General features: G+C 31.2%; 1 protein-coding gene across 4 annotated transcripts in view; it reads left to right on the top strand.

Moving 5' to 3' along the window:
• LOC129949207 (potassium voltage-gated channel subfamily H member 2) overlaps nucleotides 1–23,904 on the top strand; it is a 613,952-nt gene that overhangs the window by 329,936 nt on the left and 260,112 nt on the right. Inside the window, exon 2 of one of the 4 annotated variants that reach the window (XM_056060510.1) lies at nucleotides 470–1,802. The exons of 2 other annotated variants lie outside the window; for them this stretch is intronic. In XM_056060510.1, the coding sequence (XP_055916485.1) occupies nucleotides 648–1,802 (1,155 nt within the window). In that variant the 5' untranslated portion in view covers nucleotides 470–647. Of the gene's footprint in view, nucleotides 1–462; nucleotides 1,803–23,904 lie in introns of all 4 variants that reach the window. One more of the 4 variants, XM_056060509.1, reaches the window with a different exon arrangement.

Below are 23,904 nucleotides of genomic sequence, written 5' to 3'. Positions count from 1 at the left end.
CTAAACCCAAAGGACCTGCAAACCCTATATGCGATGATCTAATTTTTGAACAATATTACAGAAGCTTTAGCTTCTACAAAAACTTTTAAGAGGTTTGATATTTCAAAAACATCGGCAATACTTTAACATACTGTGTCGAAATGACCTATTACGGTTTTTCTTTTCATAAAATATTTTTTCTTTTCTGGGGAATTCAAAACTTGTTTCGAAAAAATAATTTCAAATATTTAAGAATTTTTTTAAAAACATCGAATTTCTTATTTGTGAGCATTGAACAAAATATTTTAGAAGGGTTCATCCAAGTTTAACTAACCTGGTTTTAGTATAGACTACAAAATAAAAATAAAGCCCATTATTTAAGAGTTCCAAAACATGGGTCCCAAAATGGTTACGCTCAACACACTCCTGCCAGAATATAAAGTTTAAATATTTTCCCCTAAAAAATTTGTATCCATTTTCTAGTTTTCAGCTTAAACAATAAAATGACTTTCTTCGACAAAGAAAAAACTCTTTGTAACTTTGAAAATATCAAAATTCTTCTTAAGTGGCTTTGAAAAAAAAAGAAAAAACCAAAAACTTTCAGTGAAAATAAGAAATACCGAACTCTATAATATGTTTATGTCGAATGGCAAGGTAAAATTAAAAAAATGTCCGATTCTGATGTTCGTACAAATTCTTGCATAGAACTTTCGGAAATCCGCAAGCTTGACAATCTTCTAACACAATGTGAGACGAGTAGCTGTGAAAATATATGCATGGACTGCTGCGAGAGTCTTGGAAATTCACGCAGTGAAGTCGACTATGCCGAAGCAGCAGCTGCAGCAGCAGCATTACAAGGGAATCTGATCCCATCAACCAGTACCACATTGACCAGCACAACCACAGCTGCCAGCACCAGTATTGCAGCCCTCTCCAAGCCACCCTATTCCTCAACGTCTGCCAAACTGCCATCAACTCTCGCACAAACTCGCGAATCATCTGCAACACAATTGCTGTCGTTGGTTTCGAAATTGAATCGCAGCATTGATCGTAATACCTCTGCTTCGGATGTGGTCATGGAAGCGAATTTCCTGGTGCAAAGCACTGTATCAGGTGGTGGAGGAGGAAGTGGAGGTGGAAGTGGCAAGCATCATGATGGCGTGAGTTGCAATCATAAGCATCACAAAAACACAAGGCCATCGAAGAAGAGCACCAGTCTGGATGGCAGCGAGAATGACCTCTCGGAGACGGTGTCGTCGAAAAAGAAGGACCTGGAAAGTGCGAAGCGCTACTACAGCCTGGACAAAGACCGCAACGATCGTGAAAAAGACGGATCAGATGTGTTTGTTGGCAGCAAGAAACACTGCTCCTTCGAACGGTCTGTACTCATCAATGAGAATGACGATTTTAAGGGAACCGTAGACTCCCAACACCAGAAGATGCGAAGACTGTCGGTTCGCAACGAGTCCGTTTGCATTTGTGAAAATTGTGAAAAAGGCAATGTCATCTGCGTCAAGTCATCAACTGGCGGTGGTGGGCTTTTTTCACGCAAATCTAGAGACAGCACTGCCGGAATTGGACGTACGAGTGGGGGCTTGAAAAAGGTCAAGTCTAGTGATACCAGCTTGAAGGACCGCGAATCGGATCATGATTCGACGCACGGCAGTCTTCGATCGAAATTTTCACCGCAAATATTCGGGCGCAAGATATCAACACGAAGCCATATGCATCACGGAGACAGTGACCACGATCCGGAAACGGCCGACAAAGAGGCCTTGCTTGGTCATAAGCTCGATATTAAACTGCCAGAGCCTGTTGAAACTGTAAGTTCTAAAAAAATAATTTTGATATTCTTTGAATTTTTAAACGTTTATTTGAATATTTTTAAAAATTTAAAAACCGAAGAACTGGATGTGTTTTCAGCTATTCTTCAAAATACATAATTAATTACTACATACCTTACCTTTAAGTCTTCATGTTGTGACAAAGGTCAAGGGACATTAAAAAAAAAAATTGATGTATGAAGAGTCCGAGAAGCTTTTCTCCGAAAATTCTTTTTAAAGGGGGAAACTGAAATCGATTTTTAAAGCTATATTTAACAAAAAACTAAATTCCAAGACTCTGAACTTAGACATATGCATGCAGTCCCTTAAACCTGATATTGAAACGAATGTTTTCCAAAGAAAAGTTGTTATTTTTCAAACGAAATAATTTGCAGCTCAAATATTATTTATTTTTGTTAATTTAATTTCTGTTTATTTTTATAATTTCAAAATTATGCTGAAAATTGTGTGTAAATAAGTGGTCGTTAAAATTTCAGATATTTTTCTTCCTTTTGGTCCTTTTTGCAGTTTTCGTAGTAAATTTACATTTACTTTGGTTTATTTTTTCAGTTTGAGGTATTTTTTATTTTGTTTTTTTTTTTTGTCAGCAAATAAAAATGAATGCAAACGGTTCTTGTGATTTCCTCCCCTTTGAAATTTTCTTAAAGGGTATAATGTGCTGTATCTACATAACTACACATGTATACCTATAAAAAGCAAAAAGGATTTTGTATTTCCGATTTATACTGAAGAAATGTAAATGCGATTCCTTCCGCAATTTAAATTCTTTTTCCTTGTAGAAGGCGCACTACATATTCACAATAAAGAAAAAAAAGGAAATTATAAACATTAATTTACCGAGTGGCAAATGAGTGCGGATTTTAACATTTATCGCCATTTTATTCAATAAAGTTTAAAAGTTTCTGAGTTAAAAATATTGAGGTTTTTTAACATGTTTCGTTCTTATGATAAAAAAACTTTATTTTTATGTTAAACCGAAACTAAATACACTTCTTAAAATATCTTGAAAGTTTTAATATAATTCTAAATCCTTTTGAAAGTAAAGTACGTCAGTTTTGTTCAAGAAAAAAATATAGGCCCTATGATCCAACCCATTGGCACTTCAAACTTTTATTATTTATAGATGAACTACGATTATTCCGTTTACTGGCAAAACAATTAAAGTCAAAATCTAAAACAGTCAAAATTTTGTTCTTAATAAACTAAAGTGTTTTCCAATAAAAGGTTTAGTTTGTTTGATAAAAAACACAAGTTAATTTTGAGAGACTTTAATCGATGTTTATTTCGTTACAGAAATGGAAAATAACAATTGAAACTACTACTTTCCAAATGTGTAACTGTATTCCCTGAAAAACATGACAAATTTCTTCTTTGATATTGAATCGAATGGAATCACATGGTCAGGAAAGTTTTCTTGGAGAATTGGAATTTTTTCTTTGTGTCTGTGGAACGTTGAATCGTGTTGTTGAAAATAAAAGTCATTAACACATAAAAATAAGCTTTATGTCTAAAGAACACTTTTCAATGAAAAACTGGATCATGGTCTTTCTTTTTAAGAACTGGCCTTTAACAGCTTTAAGATCAATGGCCTTTTTGCAAAATGAAGTGTTTTGTCTTTTAATTACTAACTTGCTTAAGGTGGAGCTACAGTCATGTGTGAACTGGAGCCCCAACCAACAAACTAATCCATCTACCTCGGTTCCTAGCTAGATGTGTCCCGTTGCGCACTTCAAGGTTGTTAACGTCACATACCACTTATGGACGCCACCTGATCCGCGGATTTCGTCTACTTCGTTGCCTTTGGGCGTGAATTCGAAGACTTTCGAGGGTTAGAATATTGATTTTCATGCCATTACAGCCGTTGGACTTAAATGCTTCTGCCTAAGTTTCCGTCGTTGTATAGTCCTTAGAGCTCTTCATTCCATATTCTCCCCCACTCACGTTCTATTCAACCGTTTTAGTCATAGTCCAAGCTTCTGCACCGTTTTGACCGAGACGTCGGTGTTGTTGGGCTTTTTTTGATGACTTTGTTTTGCCCCCATTACCTGTTAAATCCGTATTTTCCACCTTTACCCTCAATATTTCCAAAATTGGAAAGGCTTTTGAAAGATAGTGGCTCTAGGGTTCAAATGGTAACTCTGCACTATTCATTCAAAGACGATGTTAAAGACTTCGCATGATAGCGCATTATATTTGATTGACTTTGGAATTTTTTGGTCCAAAACTACACTGATAACGACCTATCAGGTTGTTGACGATGGGTTGATTCGTGCACATATTAAGATTGGGAGAATAATAAGGAGACTAATTCGTCTATAGTTTGTGTAGTTTGAAAGGTCTCCCTTTTTTGTCAGTATTGAACAAACAATATTGGGGCATAAGGCATGCTTTAATCCAACCACACCTTACGGATAAGTTGGTGCATGCTCCTAGTCAAATAATTTTCAGCTGCTTTTTTAAGTCATCTAGTCCAGTTGCTTTATTAGATTTCAGCTTAGATATAGCGATGTTCTATCTTTTACTTAGCACTAATTCCAATAATTGATGAAGAATTGACTAATATTTCGCAATATTCTCAATTGTTATTTAGCAACACGAACAGTTTCGATTCTTCACATAGCAGTTACTTATCCCAACAGTTCAAATCCTTGAATTTGAAAAGATATTTCATGACGCAGAAAAGTGTTTTAGTTTGTAAATTGTCCAGCGTTTTCTTAGTATATTTCAACAATTTCGGTGTGTTGTTCCACTTTTAGTACTGACGTAACTTTTACTTGTCAATTATCAAAATATGACTAATTCAAAAGTGACAGAAGCTCAAATAGTGTTCCATTAAAAATGAATTATTTTATTAAAAAACCACTAAGAAATTTTATGTTTCTAAAAACTTTTAAGCACTAATACCAACAAAAATTCATTGTAACGGTTCTTATTTTTGAAACTGTACAGAAAAATCATCAAATTTTAAAATCAGACTCACCTTAAAAGCTTTAAAAAAATTTAAGTTTCCCTTCAAATAATAAATAAGTCATTAGTACAAACACATTCTCTGAATGTACTTTAAATCCATTTGGTTAAATGTTGCTTGATTAAATAAGTTCTTCGTTTAATGCCTTTGTTTTAAATATTCTCAAATATACTTCAAAGTGAAGACTTATTAGACCTGTTTATAATTTAAAGTTATATTTAAATGAAGAACTTTTCTAGAGCTAAAATAAAATCACAATCGAATACCGATAAAAACCAGAGTAAATTTTATAATTTTCAGCAGTAAAATCCTTGGATAATTTTATCCAATCTGCTTAAACTCATTCCTCCCCAAAGTAATTTGACAGTTCTGAAACTCAAACTTATCCAACAGTAAACTTTTTTCAATCATTCAAAAACTCGAGACAAAAATTTAATTTCTAATTTTAAATTTGCCAATTCAATTAATTTCATTCATTTGCGTAATAAACTCATTTAGTTTTTTTCTTAAAATAAAACAAAAAACAACAACCAAACCCAATTATATAAACAAGAGTTTCAAATTCCAAAACCATCTGCACACTCACACAAATAAATTAAACTTTTCAAAAAACTAGAAACTAGATTATACCAAAGTAAACTTCCTTCGGCTACAATCCAATTTTCTATTGTTTTATAGTTTATTTTTCTGTCTAAACGAATTGGTAAAGGTACTGTAGACAAAAAGTTTTAAACAATAAATTAACATTTTTCGGAAATCGCTGTCAATGTTTTTTTTTCAGTAAGTTCTTTGCTTTCTGTGATAAAAACAACAATAAATATAAGTAAACTCAGCTCAACTAAACCTATCACCCAATTTCAATCATTCGTGCTGAAGGAAAAGGATATAGTTTTGATTTTGGTAATTGCATATCTTCGACTCAAAAATAGAAAAAAACACGAAGGAGACTGGGAAAACAATATGTTTTCCGTCCATTACCGAGAATTAGAAACAAAACAATGAAAATAGAAGAAAAACTGCAACAAACATAAAATCAAAATAGTGTGGTCGATTGTATCCCTACTCTCTATCTATAGAACATCTAAAAAGGACTCATCCTTTTATATACAAAGCATACAAAACGTTTGGTAGGTATGTTTGTTTATAGACATCACAAAAGTTAAAAACTTTAAGTGGAGAGGTTGCACTAAAAACGTCCATATCCAATCCACCTTGACCCCTTTTTCTCCATATAGACATTTTGGCACCAAAGTATTAACTCAACTTCTCTCTAGCTTTAGCTCCTGGCTCCTAGTTGGTGATTTGTTTTTCTACTTTTTAAGTTTTCCTTTCTGTCGTGTATTTATTTTGGCAATCATATTGTCTGAGAGGTGAGAGGATGAAAAATGTACGTTTTATAGATCGAATGCATCCTTGCCGTTGCTGCTGCTGCTCCTGATGATGATGATGCAAAGAGTCCTTTTATCTCACATATTACAAATGTATGTATATGAATGAAAATATTTGGGTGTATAGTATGATCCTTTTTTTTTTATTTTACACGAGAGTAGGAGGAAGATAAAAATATTGATTTTCGCAATTTCGAATAAAAAATTAAACAAAATAGAGAGTAGTATGCATTTAACATATATTTATGTACATAAAGTAACGAAGGATATGCTTTGGTATATTTTTTATATTCAAGTGCACTTCTTATTTATTTTTATGTTTAATGAGTCACAAGGAGAGAGAAAGGCATCAGGACATTTTCGTTAGTGAAATTGCCTTTTATTTTTGTTTAATGTTAATTGTTTTATTTATTTTCTCATTTATTATTTAATTTATTTTTGTTTCTTTGTGTTAGTTATATGTGTTTATGTTTTTATTTATAAATGTTAATATTATTTTGGTCATCAATTTGATTGATGACCTACATTCATAGATGATGGACATTTAGGGAACTTATATTCATTTGTTTATAGTGAAATACATATTAATTTCTATTTATGAATGACAATTTGGAACTAAGCTTTTTATAGCCGCCGAAATTATGTTCAGTTTTGTATTTAAGTAACATTTTGAATTAATTTTCTTTTTGTTAATAAATTGCAAGTACCAGGTTTTGTTTTATATCCCTAACACATCTGGCTGGGGTTAAATACATATGTATGTATGGACTTAAGTAGGACTTCTATAATCCTTAAAAACACAGCTTAAATATGAATTTAAAGTACTTAAGTATTAATAGTTAATAAAAATAGATGCGAAATTGACTGAGTTTTATTTGGTAGCTTAAAATATTCATCTTTCAATAACTAAAAAGTCATTTGTTTTTTTTTTTGTACCGGAATAAAAAAAAAAATATTATGTTATAATATAGAAACACTCATGGTTATGTAGGTAATTTAAAAAATTGATATAGGAAATACAAAAATGTTTATGAGCTTTTTAAAATAACTAAAACAAAGGGTAATTGATATACCTTAGAAAAAGTCCAAGTATTATTACCCCCACCTTTATGAAAAAATCTAGTTTGGGCTATCCTAATTTAAAACTACAGACATCTTTATGATACCATTTTATAGATGATTGTATTGCCTGCAGGTTGTTCTAAAATTATTAAGGAAAAAAAAGCTGGGATGCGACCCTTTCGTTCCCTTTCGTTCTGTCAATTTGTCTTGCCTGAAAGTTTGAAGGTTTTCGCGTTTTGTGAAAAAAGTTATCAGTTGAATTATTCTTCAAAATTTAAAAATAACCAACAATATTTTGAATATAATGTGATAGTTTGATTTCGAAATCTATTTTTGTTAAAGAGGTTTTTAGTCAAAAACCAATTTTTACCAGTTTAATCGTCCATCCGCTTAGTCCAATTTTTGCATACTCATTTCAACATTTCGGCCGGTATCGCACGAATAAATGCTTCAATGTTGTCTTCCATTGCGTCAACTGAAGCGGGCTTGTCTATATAGACATTAGTTTTAAAAAAGTCCTGAAAAAAAAATTGTTTAAAGTCGTTAAATTGAATGATCTAGGTGGATATCATCACAAAGTAGGGCTTACCATTCACAGTTACGTTACGATTCGCATCATCTTTAAAGATGTTTTTGGAATGCTTCTTGCTGATATTCACTCCAAAATCAACAATTCTTCTTATTTACGTAACCATTGAGCCGAAAATGAGCTTCGTCACTGAACACAATTTTTCGGTAAAAAAGTGGATCTTCGGCTAACTTTCCAAGAGACTATTCACCAAACATTTTACGTTGCAGTAGGTCGTTCGGCTTCAATTCTTGTTCCAGCTGTAATTTGAAAGGCATCCCAATCTTCAATCTTTAAGCAAAATTGTCCACGTTGTTGAGTAACAGAGGCCCAATTATATATAATTGATGGTCTTCATTAACACTGACCGATAAAGCTACGATATTTTCTTCGGTACACACTCTACGTAAGCGTGTTGGTGGTTTTATGTGCAACAATGTAAATTTGGTGCGAAATTTAGTGACAATAGCCCGAATATCCGATTCAGTGGGTCGATTAAACTGACCATAAAATGGAAGAAGCGTGCGATGAACGTTCTTAACAGAGCACGAATTTTGATAATAAAATTTAATAATTTGCAAGCGTTGTTCGTTTGTTAGACGAATTATGGTTAAATTATAGACTAAATTGAAGATGTATGACAGTAAAACAAATTACAGAAGGTGCATCAGCTGTTTAAACCTGTGTTGCCAAAGAGATAATAGCTAAGAAATCTCCTTTTATAAACAAATACCAATTGGATGAATGAAATTATTTTGAGGGAAATCAAGAACCGAACATCAATTTTTACCAAATTTGCGTACCAATTTTTGTAGGTTTTATTTTTTTATGAAAAAAACGGACAGTTGGATTTTTATACAAAAATTACTGAATGTCGAAAACAATCTGTGAGATAAAATAAGTTTGAATCCAATATTTCTAATTTGTGAAAGATATTTCAGTTGAAAATCAATTTTTACAAATTTTTATATTTTTTAAAAGATAAAATTAGTTTTAAGCCAATACTTCAAAAAAGATATTTAAGTCAAAAATCAATTATTACCAACTTTATAAATTATTTTTTAGGTTTTTAATTTTTTCTAAAAAAAACTATCAATTCGATTTTTCTCAAATTTTTACTGAATGCTGACAACAATATTATTTCTAAATGCCTAAATTAGTGCAAATCCAATATACCAAAGTTTTGAAAATACATTTGAGCCGAAAATCAATTTTTACCAACTTTTATTATTTTTTTTCATATTTTTTATAAAAAAAGAATGTCAATTTGATTTTTCTTAAAGTTTTTCAGAATGTTGAAAATATTATTTCTAATTAGATAAAATAAAATGGAAGCCATAATCTCAAATTCTTAAATCGAAAATCAATTTTTACCAAATTTTAGTTTTCATATTCATTATTTTTTGAGATTTATTTTTTTATATTTTTATTTTTTCCAAAAATATACTAGTCTTTAGAGTTATTGGTTCGTGAGATACTTTGGGTTCACCAACATTTTCACCTTTTTTTTTTTAAATTATTATGGTAAAAACCCACGCAATACAAATTTTTTTCGACTCTAGGGACCTTGAAACGTCGATAAATGTGAAAGTTTTCAATTCGACAAATCGGGCCTATGGGAAGTTGAAATACATTTACTATTAAGGAATTGCTAAGAATTTTCAAAATGTTAATGCTTCTATATCAGTACCACTATATGAAACTTGGTTTTCCAATAAAAAGAATTATTTTACCAAACACAAAACAATGAAACAAAGTTCTGAACTAAAATAAATGATTTCATATTTTTGTCAAAAGTTTTTCTTCAAATCTAACAACCATACGAAAAATAGTGTTGCAATCTTTTTTGTGGAGAATCAGATGATATACATTGTGTGCCCTTAACTTTTTCAAAAAAAAAAAATCTTATAGTTTTGGAGTAATTTGCAAAAAGGTTAAATTGACTCCCTTTAATTCCCCTGCCCTAAAATTTTTGCTTCGGTCTTCAATAATTTAATTTTTTAAACAGTACTCATTATGTTTCGAAGTAAATACATAGCTTCCTGTATCTTAAAGCAGTTTTAGTTCTTAAACTAAACTCTCTCATATTAATATTTTTTTTTTAATAATATTGTAATTAAAACTAATTTCGTCAATAATCCGCTTGTGGGTAACACTAATTTTTTTATAATAATTAATAACTTTGAAAATAATTAGACATTTGTTTTACCTCTCGATTAAAAAACCTTCAACTCAAACCTTAGACTCTCAAATTTAAAGAGTTTGTTTCTAAATTGGTCTTGTCTAGGAATCTATGTTCTCATGTTCGTTTAAATCATGCATGTAACAAGAATCATTTAGATCCATCTTAGTCAAATCTGGAATCCCTCAAGACAACCTTTTAGGCGCTTTATTATTCATTTCTTACTAGAAGCCATTAACAACTGCAAATATGTTACTTTAATTAAATATGTGGTGTCTAACATATTTTTAAATAAAAAAAAGATAGGATTTAAATTATTTGTATACAAAATTTAAATGAAAATTATAAGCCTGTTGTCAAAATAGTGAAAAATTGAAAAAGATCATTGAAAATTTTTGTTCCGCAATCTAAAGGCAATCCCTGCAATTACTTGAACACATGAATGGTCAGGAGTTGTAAGTCCCTAAGCCCTGGTTCGCTACGGACTTTTGCTGCACCTAATTTATTTATTTATTAATCTAAAAGCTTTAAAAAAAGTTAGGTATGTCATATTTGGTACTACAATAAAGCTTAAGAGTAATACAATTTTTGATTTTAAAATACTTCATATAATCAAACATTTTTTTTTATTAAAATCGTTAGCATGAAGTCCTGATTTTTGACTGTATAATCCGGAATAAAATCGGTCTTCTGAAGGCGTTTATTTCAATCGTATACACACCTTTCAATTTTGCTTAAATTGATCAACATTAACAAAAGATACCTATTATCGGCCTAAGATATAGAAATGAATGATGAAAACCAATGAAAGCTTTAACTGGGCCCTTACTATGTTTCTTGTAAAGATAATCTAGACACAAATCGAATTCAGTTTCTAGTTATTTTTAGTACAAAAAAATTTCTATTGGATATTACTAACAAACTTGCCAATAGTTGACAATAATATTTTTGTGCAAAACTATATATAGATTTAATGACAGTATTTGAGACGAAAATAATTCTTTACCAATTTCAGGCACATTGTTAAAACAATAAAACTTTTCCATGAACTCTACACAAAACAAAATTCGAACGTTGTGCAACAATATTGTGATACAAAAGTAAGAGCTCTTGAGTCGACTAAAATATTTTAAGCTGTTTATATTCTTTTGTTATTAACTCTCTATATAACCTATTTCTCTTTTCAAACCTAAATGTAAATCTTTTAAGAACAAGGAAGTTATGACCTTTTGTAAAATAGCTTCCATTTAAGTCGTAAGGGTTTTGCAAAAGGTAAAACAACTAAAGTAGATGACGATTCGTCGTATGTACCAATTTGTTTAATTTATCAGCTAATAGGCAGAAATGATTTTGATAAAATATCGTAAGTTATTTTTAGGTTCGATATTACTCAAAAAAGTATAAAAGCTTATGTCAACTTAGCACAAAACTCTTCTTGCATTAACATTGCTTAACTACTGAAAACTGTACCTTCAAAACCTGCTTTATTTGTTGGTTAAAAAATTTAATTGTGAAATATTATGAAAATAGACATAAGAGCTTTTACCTTTTAAACAGAGTTTTGTATCAGCTAAGTTTTATATAACTGATTCGTACCCAAGATATTCAAATCGAAAATTAATTTGAAACAAGTTCTAGCAGTGCGTTTATTAGGTTTTTTTGTTGTAAGAAACTTCTCAATTGTATTTTCCAAAAACCTTTTACCTTATGTCAAGAACTGTAGGTCCTTCCATCCCTGCAATAACTCGCACACACGAATGGTTGAGAGTTATAAGTCACTAGGCCCTGGTGCTTAACGGACAGTTGCACCAACCAATTTATTTTTATTTTGTATTTATTAATAATATTTTGACTATTGTAATTTGTTTGTATGTTTAAATTGTTAAATATAACAAAAAAAAACATATATTACATCTTAAAGACCTCTCTGTAAAACGAAATGTGTTCTAAGTCAATAGCTTTGCTTGTTCTTTGCATGCAAATTATTCTCTTTTAAAATGAAAGTATCATATCTTTGAAACGCCAACAAATTCCAACATTTTTCTATTTGAATATTTTAATATTTTTATTTTGTCATTTTCATATTTGAGGAATTGGTGATGGACATTTAATTTTATATCATAACTAAATCTAAATTAATTGTAATAAAATGCACAGCACAAATGATGCCAATAATTTAAATTTAAATACAAATAAATACCACCTATCCACTTAAATAATATACTAACTGTATAAATGCAGTTGAAACATCATGGTGACCACAAATCAGATCAAAACTACTAAATGAATAAAATTGCATCTAATAACAATAAATTCTCCACACCTTCCCTAGCCATAGCCTACACAACAACCATTAAATGTAAATCTCCTTGCTGAATAATCACTATTTAGAAATCCATTTTATATTGTTATTTATTTCTATACTCGAGTCATATCGTACAGTTAGGTATAATCCTGTATAATATTAACATTCTAATTAGGACACTTACTTGCAATGATTAGATCCTTTATAAGCTTAATTCCTGCGTCATTTCTCACTTTGAATAAAGTCACACTGAAGTAGGAGAATTAAACGTCTTCAAAGATAAACTAACCAAGCAACACTTGATTCATTTTGAATATGCAATGTTTTAACTTAAGATTTATACAATATTTAAAGTATTATTAAAGCCATGAAGATATTCCATACATAATAAAGTCACACAACTAATGAATATCTCAGGGTTTATAATACAGAAGTCAGCAATTAGCTCAGTTGAATATGGTGAATAATATATTATTTTTGACATACATTGTGGTTTGCGTGCATATAATTTCAATTTTCGTAAGATTGATGTGTTTTATTCGCTTTTATGAATTATTATAAAATTGTACTGTTTCCTTTTACTGTCACACATTAGACTTGTCACAGATTTATACCAATTAATATTAGAATTATTAAACAAAAAATAAATGGAAACGTAAAAATGGCACCCTTTTAAGGGATAATAACTCACTCCGTTACCTGTCATACAGTGGATAATTATTATTTTTAAAATCCTTGGAATGGACTTTCTTAAAAGGACCTTAAAATTATCTCTAAACAAACGCAAAACATTTGAGATATCCCAAAAACCGTGGTCGATTCAATGAAACAAATGTTGCCTAAGATTTGTGTAAGCAGTTTTCTGCAGAACCAGTAACTGTCGTTCAGTGTTAAAACCTTAATGCGATTAATTGATATTTGCAATTATTTGATGCAAGATATTATCGGTTAATTTATTAATAATTTAATGTTATGGTTCGCTGCTAACAATTTCGTCGATAATGTGAGTTGAAGTGTGAATGCTGCTAAAAATTTTACTGTGAAGAAATACTTTTTCTTCATATTGTTTCATTTTTAGGTACTTGAGAAACTTTTTTTGCCAATTTTAAAGTCACTCCAAAAACATTCCAATTGTAAAGCTTTTCAGAATTGCTATTGAAAAGAAAATGCACAACTAAATAAATTGATCGTGTTTCTGTAAGCAAGTACCGTTGACATTTATAAGAAGTTCTGTGAAATTGTGCGAAAATATTGTGAAAAAGTAGTATTTACAACATAAAAAATTGAAAAATATTCAAATAAAATCCCAAATAATCGTTTGTCAAGAGGTGAGCTATCATCTGATTATTTTGAAAGTATATTAAGCTTGTAAAATGAATGGGCTACAAAGAACCCCGCCAAATAATAACAACAACATCCCCAAGTGCAACAATACAAAAGTGTATGGCGCTCAATCGCAAAAACGACAGTGTCGTTCTCCCATAAACTCCATTATGCAAGATCGTGAATCGGGCAATATGCAAGTGGTGGATGTTAAAACTTTAGAACGATCACTAGCAACGTTACTTGATGAACGTATGAAAAACTTGGCTACCAAATCGGACTTGGTTAAAGTCAAGACAAAGATGGATAGTCTAGAAAGGAGTAATGTTTTTCTTCAATCGAAACTTCAACAGGTAGAGAATAGATGTCAAGTGCTTGAACGGCAAATCGATGTCCTAGAAAAAAAACCCAACGAAAAGAATCTGGTACTGCATATTCCAACTCAGGACGACGATCAGCATGTTATTGAAAAAACGAAAAGTGTGTGCTTAGATCTTCTTCAGGAAAATAATCCTTCGAAAATCGTCAAAACCAAAGTTATACGCTCCAGAAACAAAAGAGTAGCGAACGTCATCGTCGAAATGCAACACAGCGAAGATGTATCACGTATATTGAGGTCAGCCATCAAGTTGAGGGATACTGGAATCTCTATCCACCGAGATTATACTCGAGCTGCTCGTGATAAAAGAAGACGTATTTTGCAAATTATTTGCAGATGATGAAATTGGTATGACATTAATGAACAAAATTCTGACAGCATGCAGTGACAGCAACAACTTGACAGAAACTGCACAATCAACCAACAACGTCGTCAAGATATGCACGTAGAAAAATTGTTTTATTGAAAAACAAAAATTGGGCTTACTATTAACGGTAATCATTTAAAAAAAAAATATTCAGATGATTTTTTGGGTCATTTTGCTTGTCTTTTATAACTGCACGTTGGGACATCTCGTTTTTATGTCCAACAAAAATCTGCGACCATTTTTGGCAACCACTTTCTTTGATATCTCTTTTCCATCGCCATGATATCCTGATGAAATTTTTCCCCATATTCGTCGCTCACCGCACCTAAGTTTTCTGAGAGAAAGTTAATATGGGAATGCAAGAAATGTATTTCTTAGGACATATTGCATCCTAAGGCTTTATAATCCTCTAGTAATTTTGACACCATTTCCTCATAATTTGGAGATTTTTTGTTTCCTAAACATTTTTTTACAACGTCAACAAATGTAAGCCATGCATTTTTTTATTCTGTGTTTAATTTTTTTGCGGGTCTAGAAAAATTCCTTCTTTCAATTTAGCTTCACTCAGTCGAGGAAATATAGATTTTAAATAAAAAAAACCTTCTCCATTTTTATCCATGGCTTTAACAAAATTTTTCATGAGACCCAATTGTATATGCAATGGCGGCAAAATAATATTGTACGGTTCTACCTACAGGTTTTTTTTCGGTTTTCAGAAACATCTCTTTGTCCATAGATGATATTTGTTCTAATTGACTAATCCTTTTTTTATAATGTTCGCTTTTAGCTCTACTTTCCCACTCAGATAAAAAACAACAGTATTTTGTGTAGCCTCGTTGCAATCCCAGTATTATTCCCACAACTTTTAGATCCGCACATATTTTCCAAGAATGAAGGTTGTACTGAATTTGCTAAAAGTTCAAATTTAAGATCATTGCCATTATTCAATAAGACAGCTTTAAAACTTAATTTTGAAGAGTCAATGAATAGTCTCAATTTGTCTCCTGAATAGTCGTATCCTAATTTCTCCATTATTCCCCGCACATCATTGTAATATGTGAGACGCACTAAGTTAACTATTATTAAACTCTAAAAGGAAGTCATTGTTATCTGTCAGATTTGTCGAATTGAATCTTTTGATATTTCTAGAATTAAAAAAAAAACTTAAACAAAATATTTGTCACCGCAAATATCTTACGAACAAAACATTTTATCTCCAAAAGAATTTTGTGCAACGAATAATAATGTTTTTAACATCTGGTTAAATTAAAAAAAAAATTGAATAGACTTTTTATAAAAAATAAAACAATAAAAAAAACATTACTCAAAGTTGGTAAAAATTGATTTTCGACTCAAATATCTTTTCAACAATTAAAAACATTGGCTTCAAACTTATTTTATCTCACAAATTGTTTTCGACATTCAGTAATTTTTGTATAAAAATCGAACAGTCCGTTTTTTCATACAAAAATAAAATCTGTAAATTTAGTACTCAAGTTTGATAAAAATTGATGTTCGGTTCGGAAGATATTGACTTCAAATTAATTTCATTCATCCAATTGGTATTTGTTTATAAAGGGAGATTTCTTAGTTACTATCTCTTTGGCAACACTGGTTTGATAAACTGCTGACACACCTTCCGTGTTTTGTTTTACTGTCAAACAACTTCAGTTTGGTCTATAATTTAAGAAAAATTCGTCTTACAAACGAAAAATGATTGCAAATTATTAACTTACCATAGGAAGTTATTATAATGGGTCCGATTTGTCAAATTGAAAATTTTGACGTTTCAAGGTACCTAGATTAAAAATAAAACATTTTTAGAAAGGTGTCTGTGAGTGCGTGTGTACGTACGTTCGCGACGTTCTTTTCGTCGTACATAGCTTAAGAACCACAAGAGATAACGATTTAAAATAAATTTTGTTATACAGATAATAAGGCAGAAAGATACAGAAAGGGCTCTCAAGAAAATTGCGTCGATGGAATCGAATTGACAGTTTTTTTTACAAAAAATAAAAATCTAAAAAAAAAACAATACTCAAAATTGGTAAAAATTGAATATCGATTCAAATATCTTTTCAAAAACTTCAATTTAGGCTTCAACCTTATTTTATCTTATAAGAAATATTGTTTTCAACATTCCGAAAAATGTTGAGAAAAATCGAATTGATAGTTTTTTTTACAAAAAATTTACAAAAACTGGTAAAAAATGATTTTCGACTCCAATATCTTTTCAAAAATTTAAGATAATAGCACCTATTAAATTTGTACTCATAAGAAATATTGTTTTTAACATTAGGACAAATTTTGAGAAAAATCGAATTGACTGTTTTTTTTACAAAAAATAAAAATCTAAAAAAAAAACAATACTCAAAATTGGTAAAAATTGAATATCGATTCAAATATCTTTTCAAAAACTTCAATTTAGGCTTCAACCTTATTTTATCTTATAAAAAATATTGTTTTCAACATTCCGAAAAATGTTGAGAAAAATCGAATTGACAGTTTTTTTTTACAAAAAATTAACAAAAACTGGTAAAAAATGATTTTCGACTCAAATATCTTTTCAAAAATTTAAGATAATAGCACCTATTAAATTTTTACTTAAAAGAAATATTGTTTTTAACATTAGGACAAATTTTGAGAAAAATCGAATTGACAGTTTTTTTTGACAAAAAATAAAAACCTAAAAAAAACAATACTAAAACTTGGTAAACAATTATTTTCGACTCAAATAGCTTTTCAAAAAATTAAAAAAATTTGCTTCAAACTTATTTTTTGACTAAAAACCGTATATATTTGAACACCGGTGACATTTTTACTATGTAGAAAGCTGTAATACGACAAACTTACTAAAAGATAGACCATTTAAAGCTGCAGGACCAGATGGAATAATACCAGCCGAATTACAAAAGACTTCTGATATAATTGCACCAATCCTTCAGGCAGTTTTTACTAGCTGTCTTTACCTGGTCCATGTTCCCTCGGAATGGAGAGAAGTCAAAGTTGTTTTTATACCTAAAGCAGGTAAATACTCCCAAGTCAATCCTAACCCCCGCAAGGTGGTGTTCTATCCCCTCTCCTCTGGAACCTAGTGGTGAATGAAATCCTAACTAGTCTGGATGTGGAGGGTTTCAAAGTGATAGCTTATGCGGACGACGTTGCTATAGCAGTTTCAGGAAAGCATCTTAATATCCTAAAAGAACTCTTACAAAATGCCTTGGACAGAATAATACTTTGGGCTGATCGGTGTGGACTGGGTGTTAACCCACACAAAACCGATCTGGTCTTATTTTCGAGGAGATACAAAATTCCATTTGTCAACCCTCCTTACATTAAAGGAATCCAATTAAAATTCTCAGACGAGGCTAAATACCTAGGTCTTGCCTTAGACAAAAAGTAAATTGGAAACGCAACGCACAGGAAAGAGTCAAAAAAGCTACTGTAGCTCTCTTTTCTTGCAAAAAAGCTATTGGTAATAAATGGGGTTTACAACCCAGAATCACGCATTGGCCATACACATCGGTAATAAGACCGATTTTAACGTATGGTATGGCAGTATGGTGGACTGCTTTAGAGAAAGGTATAAACAGGGATAAGTCAAATTAAGTCCAACTTTCAGCTTGCCTATGTATATACCTTGCTCTACCTTACACCTCTTGCCATATTTAGCAAACAAATAGCTGCAAGCTCTGCTATTCGCCTCAAAGCTTCGTTGCAGTGGACTAACAACTACATTGGCCACTACGTAACTCTAAGGTATTTAAAATCAATTTCAAAGCACATAGACTACACCATACCCCAACTGCAATTCGACAGAAACTTCCAGATTTCTATACCTCCCAGATCTTTTTAGGAGGATAGGACATTCTTGGTTCATCCTCCAATCCATTTTTACACAGATGGGTCAAAAACCAAAGAAGGGGTTGGTGGAGGTGTGTACTCTGAACGACTGAAATTAAGTCTCTCATTTCGCCTTCCCAATCATTGTAGCGTGTTCCAGGCGGAACTTTTGGCGATAAAAGAAGTCTTGTCTTGGCTCAAAGAAAACGTGATATCAACATCCGATATCCGTATTTTCTCTGATAGCCAGGCCGCTATCAAATCTCTGGACTCTGTCTCTACAAACTCTATAACAGTCCATAACTGTCGAACACTGGATTTAAAACGTTCAAGATGCTTGCTCTCTCTAAGCAGATCGTATATAAGCTCGATAATAGGTGTCATATCCGGACACTGTCTAATAGGAAAGCACGCCACGAGACTAGGCGTATTCTCAAATGACTTTTGCAGAAGCTGTATGGACGAGGAAGAGGAAGAAACGGTTCTTCATCTTCCTTCCACATGCCCTGCTCTAAATCGAAAACGCAAGAATTACCTAGGAGAATTCTTCTTTAACGATCTAAACGATCTAAATCATATCGGTATAATCAGCCTCTTACGTTTTGTAAGGTTCCATCGAGCTTAGGAGGAAGCCTCAAGATTCATGTGGTATCAAAATGGGCCATTAAACTGGCCTAAGTGTGTCCGTTTCCAGCTTGGACAGCCACTATAACCTAACTTACTAAAAGACATGTTCACAATTGATAGTTTTTGAAAACTTTTGGCTGTTTAATTCAAAAATGAAGGGTATGATTTAGACGTTTGGTTTTCAAGAAGAAAAAAAGAAATAAAACGCTTTTATTTCAATTATTTGGCCAATAAATTATCTTGAATATAAATATAAGTCCTTATGTTTTAAAAATAGTTTCAGGCAAGTGAAAAGGCAGCCTTAGCTGTCTTTAATGAATTTCAGCCATGAGATGCAATTTTCGATAAATTTTTCAGATATTAGGGCAGCAATAAGGTGGTGAATATTACCTTTTCAAAAAATTCACAAAAAATTGTCCAGCGATGTTAAATAAAATGACCTTCTAGACCTCCACAAAGGCCTATGAAACACGACAATGCTCTAACTAAACGATTCTTTCAACAAAATTATTGTTTCCTTGGCTGTATGACGTTATTGCAAACTGAACCATTAATTTGGCAATGACCTATCGTAAATCTATCCAATATAAAATGGCAAACCAAACTAGCATAAATGAAGTGGTAGTTGTCAAAAAGACTTACTTTAAAAAAAATAATAACATAAAGAAAAACCCCTTATTGACCGTTTGAAAGTATGAACGTATGACTGTATGAACGTATAAACGTATGAACGTATGAACGTATGAACGTATGAACGTATGAACGTATGAACGCATAAACGTATGAACGTATGAACGTATGAACGTATGAACGTATGAACATATGAACGTATGAACGTATGAATGTATGAAAGTATGAACGTATGATTTAATTAAGTGCTGTAATTTTGTAAATCCTATTAACAATGTATTATTTTTATAAAATGAATAAATTAAAAATACAGTCAAACCTCTTTATAACGAACCTTCAAGGGAACAAAAAATAGGCTGAAAGAGATTTGGTTATCAAATACATGAACACTACTTTTGAAAAAAGAAACATGGGTTTTAACATTTTTCGCGAACCTTTTTGATTAAGCGCAGAAAATCACAAACAAATCACCTATAAAAAAGATTACAGAACAACCTTTTCTGCGAAAGAAGTCAAATGCCAAATATAAAATTCCCATCATTATAGAAAAAATGTGGAAAAATTACTCTGAATATGTCCGCAAAATATTTACTGAATCGACATGAATAATTTGTTTACCACTGACAAAATGTTGTCTTATTTTTACTTACCTTTTCTCAACTCCAAAATACCTATGTTTGTGAAAATGTATTTCAGAAAATAAAAAAAAACCTCAGAGGCTTTTAACAAAATTAAATTCGTTCACCTTTGCAGGCGTATAACACTCCTTATGCCTCGCATTTTTAGTTTTTAATTATATACCTGTCCACTATACAGAAGATAAGGGATGGAATATAATTCATATTTCTTTGAGATATTTTTTCTAACTTAAAGAAGTGATAATGTTTATTAAATTTTATTCGCCATATTTGTTAATGGTTGTGCTTGTATTATAGTTTCAAATGAAATATTAAATATTTACATTCTCATTATGGTTGAATATACAAAAAAGAACCACATCGATTTCACAATATTTGCTATTCCTCAAAGTTCCATTAAAACTTCAGTGACCCTATTCTGTCTCTAAGGAAAACCCCTAAGAGGTAAATGAACTTTTCCTCATATATAAAACCCTTACCAAAATTTGTCTTTTTTTCCACAAATGAAAAATAAAACCTACCTATTTCATCGATTTCAATCTTTTATTCTTTCTTCCACCATCAACCTAACCCTATCTATGTATCTAAAGTTGAAAAATCTAAACAAATTGAGTTGACAAACACTGATGAACACATACAAATACTAACCCACAAACCAACCATCACCCAAGTTATCGACTAAAACGATCTGAGTTTTGTAAAAAAAAAATGAAAAAAAAAATAGTAAGGTATAAAAGATAAATAAATTGGCAACAAAAATCAACTTCATACACAAACTAGACTACGAGTATTTTTATTTTAACTACAATACGAGTAGATACAAATATACAACAACAACTACACAAAAAAAGAACCTAACTACGCCAATAACTTTTGTCGAAATAATTGAAGAGGACACGCGATAAAAACATGCCACAAATCATTTTAAAAACTCTGAAGACTGAAGTCTTTTTCCTTATAACGACTCTATGCCTAAGAGCTTTTATGTCTGTAGTTTTGTATTTTTTCTGCAGGGTGTTTCTAATTGTGTTTCAAAAGGCAATCGAGTTTTCTAACCATGAAGTAGTTGTTAGGTCCTTTAGTAGATTTCATTCATTTTTTTACGTCAAAAACAACAAACATTTGTTGAGATGAACTTCCCTGTCTTAAAAGTAACCTCAATATTTAAAGAAAAACTTTTCTTAAAGGGAACAACAGGTCTTCAAATTTGCTTAAAAAAAACTACATACCATCAAATTGAACCAGAGATATATTTTATTTGAAGTGCAGAATAATTGAATCCTAAAATGTACATTTTTAAGAAAACATTTTTGTGCTTTTTCTCATAGGTTTTGATACTTTTTAGTACTGTTTTTGATGTGAGCTTGCTTTAATACAAACAAACTTTAATAGAAATAACTTAGTTGCTCTTAAATAAGGAAATTTAAATTTTATATAGATTTATTAAAAATCGATGACGGGAGGTGGTGGAGGTGACTGAATCTATGTCTCTTAATTTCGTCTTACCAATCACTGTTGCGTGTTCCAGGCTGAGCTTCTAGCCTGCTTGTCAAAAAAGTGGTATCAACTACCAATTATTGGTAGTAAACTTACTAATAGCCCGTATTTGCCGGTCATCTCTTGTTAAGATGGCGAAGCGAGTGACAATGCACTTTATTTAATTGCCGGCTCAGAGACATTTCAGGAAATTGCAAAGCTAACGAACTTGAAAAAACTACTTTGCCTTTGATGGCAACAAATTCAACATCTGCATAACTCTAGTTACTTGAAAGCTTATACCATAAAAAAGCAAACCATAGATGGTTTAATATAACCGCTTGTTAGTCAATTTAACTAATTTGGCCAATTCTTGATGCTTAACGCTCTAAGCAACTCATATTGGTTGCTTGGTTGATTGCACTGTAGGCCTGTTCTAGTAGTCCTTACAGGAAAGTGCTTAATTAGTGACATGCTTTTCGACTTCGAGCTACTCCAAATAATTTCTGAATTTTGCAGAAGCTGCATGGATGGAAAAGAATAGGAGACAGTGTTTCACTTTCTGCGTTTATATCCTGCCCTATCACAAAGACGAAAATTCCACCTTCAAGAATTTTAATTCAATGATCCTAGCGATCTAAGGAAATTCAGATATTTCGAGCTCAAACACTTCATGGCAAGCTCTAAATGGTTCAACGAGTAAAATAGAACTTATGATCCATGTGGCATAGCAACAACGGATCAACTATTGGTCTAAGTGTGTTTGTTTTCCCGTCAATTTAACCTAACCTGGGAAATATAAGAAATTGTTTTTTAATGATTTAAAACAATTTTCTTTTTATTTTAATTTTTCAAAAAACAAAAACACCCGTGTTATTGAGTTTTTTAAAACAAGTTCTAAAGCAAAGCTGGGTTTAAAAGGCTATCGAGTCTTTAGTATTTCTTACATTTTGTTAAGATGTCAACAGAATTATTTATTTGAGCACTGTTTTGATTTTATTGAAATCTTAGTCAAATTTTGAAAACACTTAAAGCTCGGACACGATTAAATCTAATTTTGCTAAAATTATGGAATTTCGACATTTTGATTTTCATATCATGACTTAAAATAGTTTAGGGCAATAAACTTACAACAGAAAATAGAAGTTAATAATGTATAATTTTGTTGTTTTAAATAAAAAACATTCCATTTCTACAATTAGCTTTTAAAAAACTAAAAACTATTTCGGCGTCATTCGCCCATCATATCGCTAAAGTTAAAAATATCATAGAAAGATTTTATATAATATTAACGAAACTTTGGGTATTAAACTTTTTTGGGTTTCATGACATTCTAAATTAAAACAATCGTTCGGTCTTCTAGACCAATAAAATAACATCAAGATATTACAAATATGATTTCACAAAAAACCACTTAAAAAAAAATTCCATAAGGTCCAAAATTAAAGTAATATTGCACAAACCAATTTTTTCAATATCATAATGCCCAAATTACTAATTGATAAATCACGCAAAAGATGTCATGTGTTTCAATATTCAAGCATTCTGAAAAATTGTTTTGTTTATTTTGGACACTTAGGCATTTTGAAATCTTAATTTTACCGACCAAACGCAAACATTATGGCTTATAAACAATGAAATGTGTATCACTACTTTAAGGCATCTCAAAGGCGAAACCCTATGTCATAAACGAATATTCGAATTTTTTTGGGCAAAATGACAACTAAAAGTTTATGCAATATTTTCTTTAAAATTTAATTGTCATTTTTGTTTAACTTTTTGGACTTTATAAAATTTTAATATTAAGGCGTTATGATTTTGTGTGAAAAGACCTAACGCTACTATTTTTCAAAACAGATTAATAAAAAAAAAACTATTCTATATTAGGATTCTAGCTCAAAAAAAGTAATGCCAAGTGACTTACAACTCTCAACCATTTCTGTGTGTGGGTACTGTTGTCAGAGATGGAGGGGTCCTACATTTGTAAGCCCTTGATAAGAATTAATCTGGGAGAATCTGTCAATTATTCGCAAGAGCCAGTACCCGAGAAAAAACAACTTTAGATGGCCTAGGCAGGGATTAACCTCTGGCACGATAGTCCAACGCACTAACCACCATGTAAACGGGTACGGGTTGCGTTAAAAAAAAAAAATAAAACTCATCTAGTCCAATTTTTCGGTCATTACAAAACTCATTTAATATTCTCCCAAATACACTGACAAATTGGCAGAAGTATCAGACACAAGTAGTTTGCAAAATATTTTTACAAACTTCAACAGACCACTTTTCTTTTTACTTTGTCTTTTGTCAATTTGAAATTGTATT

Source organism: Eupeodes corollae, chromosome 3, assembly GCF_945859685.1.
Source record: "Eupeodes corollae chromosome 3, idEupCoro1.1, whole genome shotgun sequence".
NCBI lineage: Eukaryota > Metazoa > Arthropoda > Insecta > Diptera > Syrphidae > Eupeodes > Eupeodes corollae.
This window is presented reverse-complemented; position numbering and strand designations above follow the sequence as displayed.